This window comes from Amphibalanus amphitrite, unplaced genomic scaffold (assembly GCF_019059575.1).
Source record: "Amphibalanus amphitrite isolate SeventyFive unplaced genomic scaffold, NRLGWU_Aamphi_draft 000877F_arrow, whole genome shotgun sequence".
Classification (NCBI taxonomy): domain Eukaryota; kingdom Metazoa; phylum Arthropoda; class Thecostraca; order Balanomorpha; family Balanidae; genus Amphibalanus; species Amphibalanus amphitrite.
The window spans coordinates 1-2,818 of record NW_024882371.1 but is presented as its reverse complement, the minus strand read 5'-3'; the positions used below and the strand labels follow the sequence as shown (position 1 = coordinate 2,818).

At 55.2% G+C, this 2,818-nt stretch overlaps 1 protein-coding gene across 1 annotated transcript; it reads right to left on the bottom strand.

Moving 5' to 3' along the window:
* Positions 1 to 1,260: 1,260 nt before the first annotated feature.
* LOC122367556 (cytoplasmic tRNA 2-thiolation protein 2-B-like) lies at positions 1,261 to 2,808 on the bottom strand. Its single transcript, XM_043340780.1, has one exon. It carries the CDS (start codon positions 2,120 to 2,122, stop codon positions 1,532 to 1,534), a length of 591 nt encoding a protein of 196 aa, XP_043196715.1. The 5' UTR covers positions 2,123 to 2,808; the 3' UTR covers positions 1,261 to 1,531.
* Positions 2,809 to 2,818: the final 10 nt, after the last annotated feature.

Here is a 2,818-nt window from a genome sequence, read left to right as displayed (position 1 = left end):
GAAGAGGGGCGAGCGGGATGAGCGAGAGCAGAGGGGGACGCGGTCAGTGTCCGCTAGTCGCCGGTGGGGTGTACCGTGTAACGTCGCCGTAAACAGACGACAAAAATACCAGTCGGCGAAACATTCTGTCGCGGTGGGCAATCAGCGCAGCAGACACAGTTGCACGGCATGAGCTGGCCCTGGGCAAGAGGCGGCTGCGAGTATATGTAGGCAATCTTTGATGGGCAATGAGCTACATGAAATCCGCTTAAAAGCATACATAATTTCCATTTACGTCTCCCACCAAAGAAATAGACTACAGAACCACCAGGGGAGTAGCCTAGAGAATGCAGTTGCTCATTCACACAAACTACCCGGCGTCCCCCAAAATCTCACCCCCACTCCAGTTCCCCTTTCCTTGATGTCCAGACATGTTTGGTCTGTCCCATCCAGACAGGATGTCCTAGCGCCTGGATCTCTGTACAATCATGACAGCTGATGTCGATTCTCCCCAGCGGAAAGATAAAAAGGCTGAGATAGTTCCTTACGCAGCTAAGATTGACAGACAGCATGTGGGCCAGCGTGGCGCTCCAGCGAGAATTAATGTATCCACGCTGATAAAAACGTGTCGGCGCGTGGGCAGAATGAGCCAAGTGTCATGTCTGTCGGTCATTTCAGCCACGGCGGCGCCAGACACTCCGCTTTTCAGCTGTCAGCGGTGATGGGTGATGACTTCAATTCCGCTGAGACGGTATAAGGTGTGGATCAGTGGGGGGGGGGGGGGAGATGCCTGAAGATGACGAGATTGGCGAGTAATACAAGCGTAGTCATAAGCGATTTGTTGAAAATACCGAATTGTTACGTTCGCAGACCATAATGAGAACATTGACAAACTTTCAGAACGCCTAGCCTCCAAAACACCGTTTAGAAACACATTAATAAAAAGAAAAGCATACGAGGTAGGCTCGTATGCTCGTACTTGCGTCATCCTGCTACGGTTTTCATTTCATAACTCTAACGGATCCTTTGATAGTTTTGTTTCCATGGGTGTTACGATCGCAACAGGATGCCTACGGACGGAGTGGAGATGACATTTGTCAACGACTCATTCATGCCCCTGCTCAGCCATGGCCGCACACCAATCCTCTGCGTCGTTTTCAGTTGCTGGAAATAACTAAAAGCACTGATTGAGTACAAAATTAATCACCCGAGGCATCGAAACCACTGAAGAAAACGGCTGCGTTAGTTATAATGCGTGAACCAAAACAAAACAGACATACATCTGCACGCAAAATATATTCAATACACTTCAGCACATTATAGCCGTGCCAAAATGATTTCACGTTCAAAAATATTAGCAGTAACTCACATAAAATGTTTCAGACCTGCAAAATGGCTCTGCAAAAGTCATGCAACACACATTCCCAAATGGACGCAGTGGTGCAAAATCGAAACAGTGTTTGGGAACACTTCAAGTCCACTCAACATATGCATGGACGCTTCAATAGGCTAACAACACCAAACTCCTAAAAGAAAGCACAAGGCACACACATCAGCTATCCTCGATAAGGAAGTCCTGTATCTCCTTCCTCATGTTCTCCCTGCGGGTGCGAGCGGCCACCTCCTCCGTCACAAAGGCCGGCATGTTATCCACCTCCTTCATGTCCTTCATCACCAGCTGGCAGCCGTAACACAGCCTCTCCAGCAACTCCTCCCGCGACGGCTTCCTAGAGACAGTCTGCGCCGACCCGCATCCCGCCCCGCTACCGCCACAGCAGCCACCGCCCGACTCCACACAGCGTGGAGTATCAGTACCACAGCTTCCATTCTTCGCCGCAGGCGGCAGCACAGTCGCCCTAGCGTCCCCTGCTGCCGTGTCGGCCGAGTGCTGGTCATACTGAAACCGGTCCGGTCCCGAAGAGGACACCATCTGAGAGAAGCGCGTGGCCTGGAGTGCGGACGCTGCTCCTCCGCTGGTGTCCAGAGGCAGACGGCAGAGGGCACAGTCTTCCATCATCGCACCCACCGCTGAGAGCTTTGTACCAGTTCGGTACACCGTGGAAACAGTAGCCGGAAAACTAGCCTGGAGACCAAGTACAAACTCTTCCGTTGCTCGGCCGATGCTAGCACTCGCCGGAGCCATCGTGTCCGGTCCAACCCCTGGCACGTACTGCACGCGGCAGTGATGGGCGAAGAGAGCTACCTGTTTGGAGGAGAGCTCTCGAAGTGGACGCAGCACCAGCAGTCGCTCGCCGTGGCGCCGGTCGGCCAGAGCTGTCTGCTGGTGCGCGTGCGCGCCACGGCCGCCGGCCAGCCCGGAGAGGAGCGAGACGGCCAGCCGGGTCTCTGTGTCGGCCAGCAGCAGGAGTCGGATACCCAGCTAGGGCGGCCCGCGCCAGCAGCTCGGACCGCAGCCGCTCCAGCAGCTGCTCACGGGCCGTGCCAGAGCCGGCTGCTGACCACATGCTGCAGCTGCGCGCGGAGCTCCGCCAGCCGAGCTTCGTCCGGCTCCAAGGTAGCTTCAGACGAAACAGAATCACAGCTAGCTGCCTCAGGAGGCGCCTGCGAAGACCTAGCGTCACCACCGCCGCCTGTCGCCTTTCCCTTTAACTTGCACTTCACCCGCTCCACCACAGGAGCGCCACTGTCGCCCATGACCGCCTCCACTTCGTTCGATACACCGTACTCCGTACGTTCCGGCCAGCCTCTCCACCTCTTTCACATCCTGCTCTGGCACCACAGCACTCTCATCACCATCAGCAGACTAGGCCGCAGTCGGGGTCGCTTGCTGTCCGTCTGACTGGCACCGTCACTAACCAGACGCGTTAGAACGCTTAGA

What these genes read in the sequence shown, in the direction of transcription:
- LOC122367556 (XM_043340780.1), bottom strand. Translation starts at nt 2,122, where the DNA reads ATGGCTCCGGCGAGTGCTAGCATCGGCCGAGCAACGGAAGAGTTTGTA.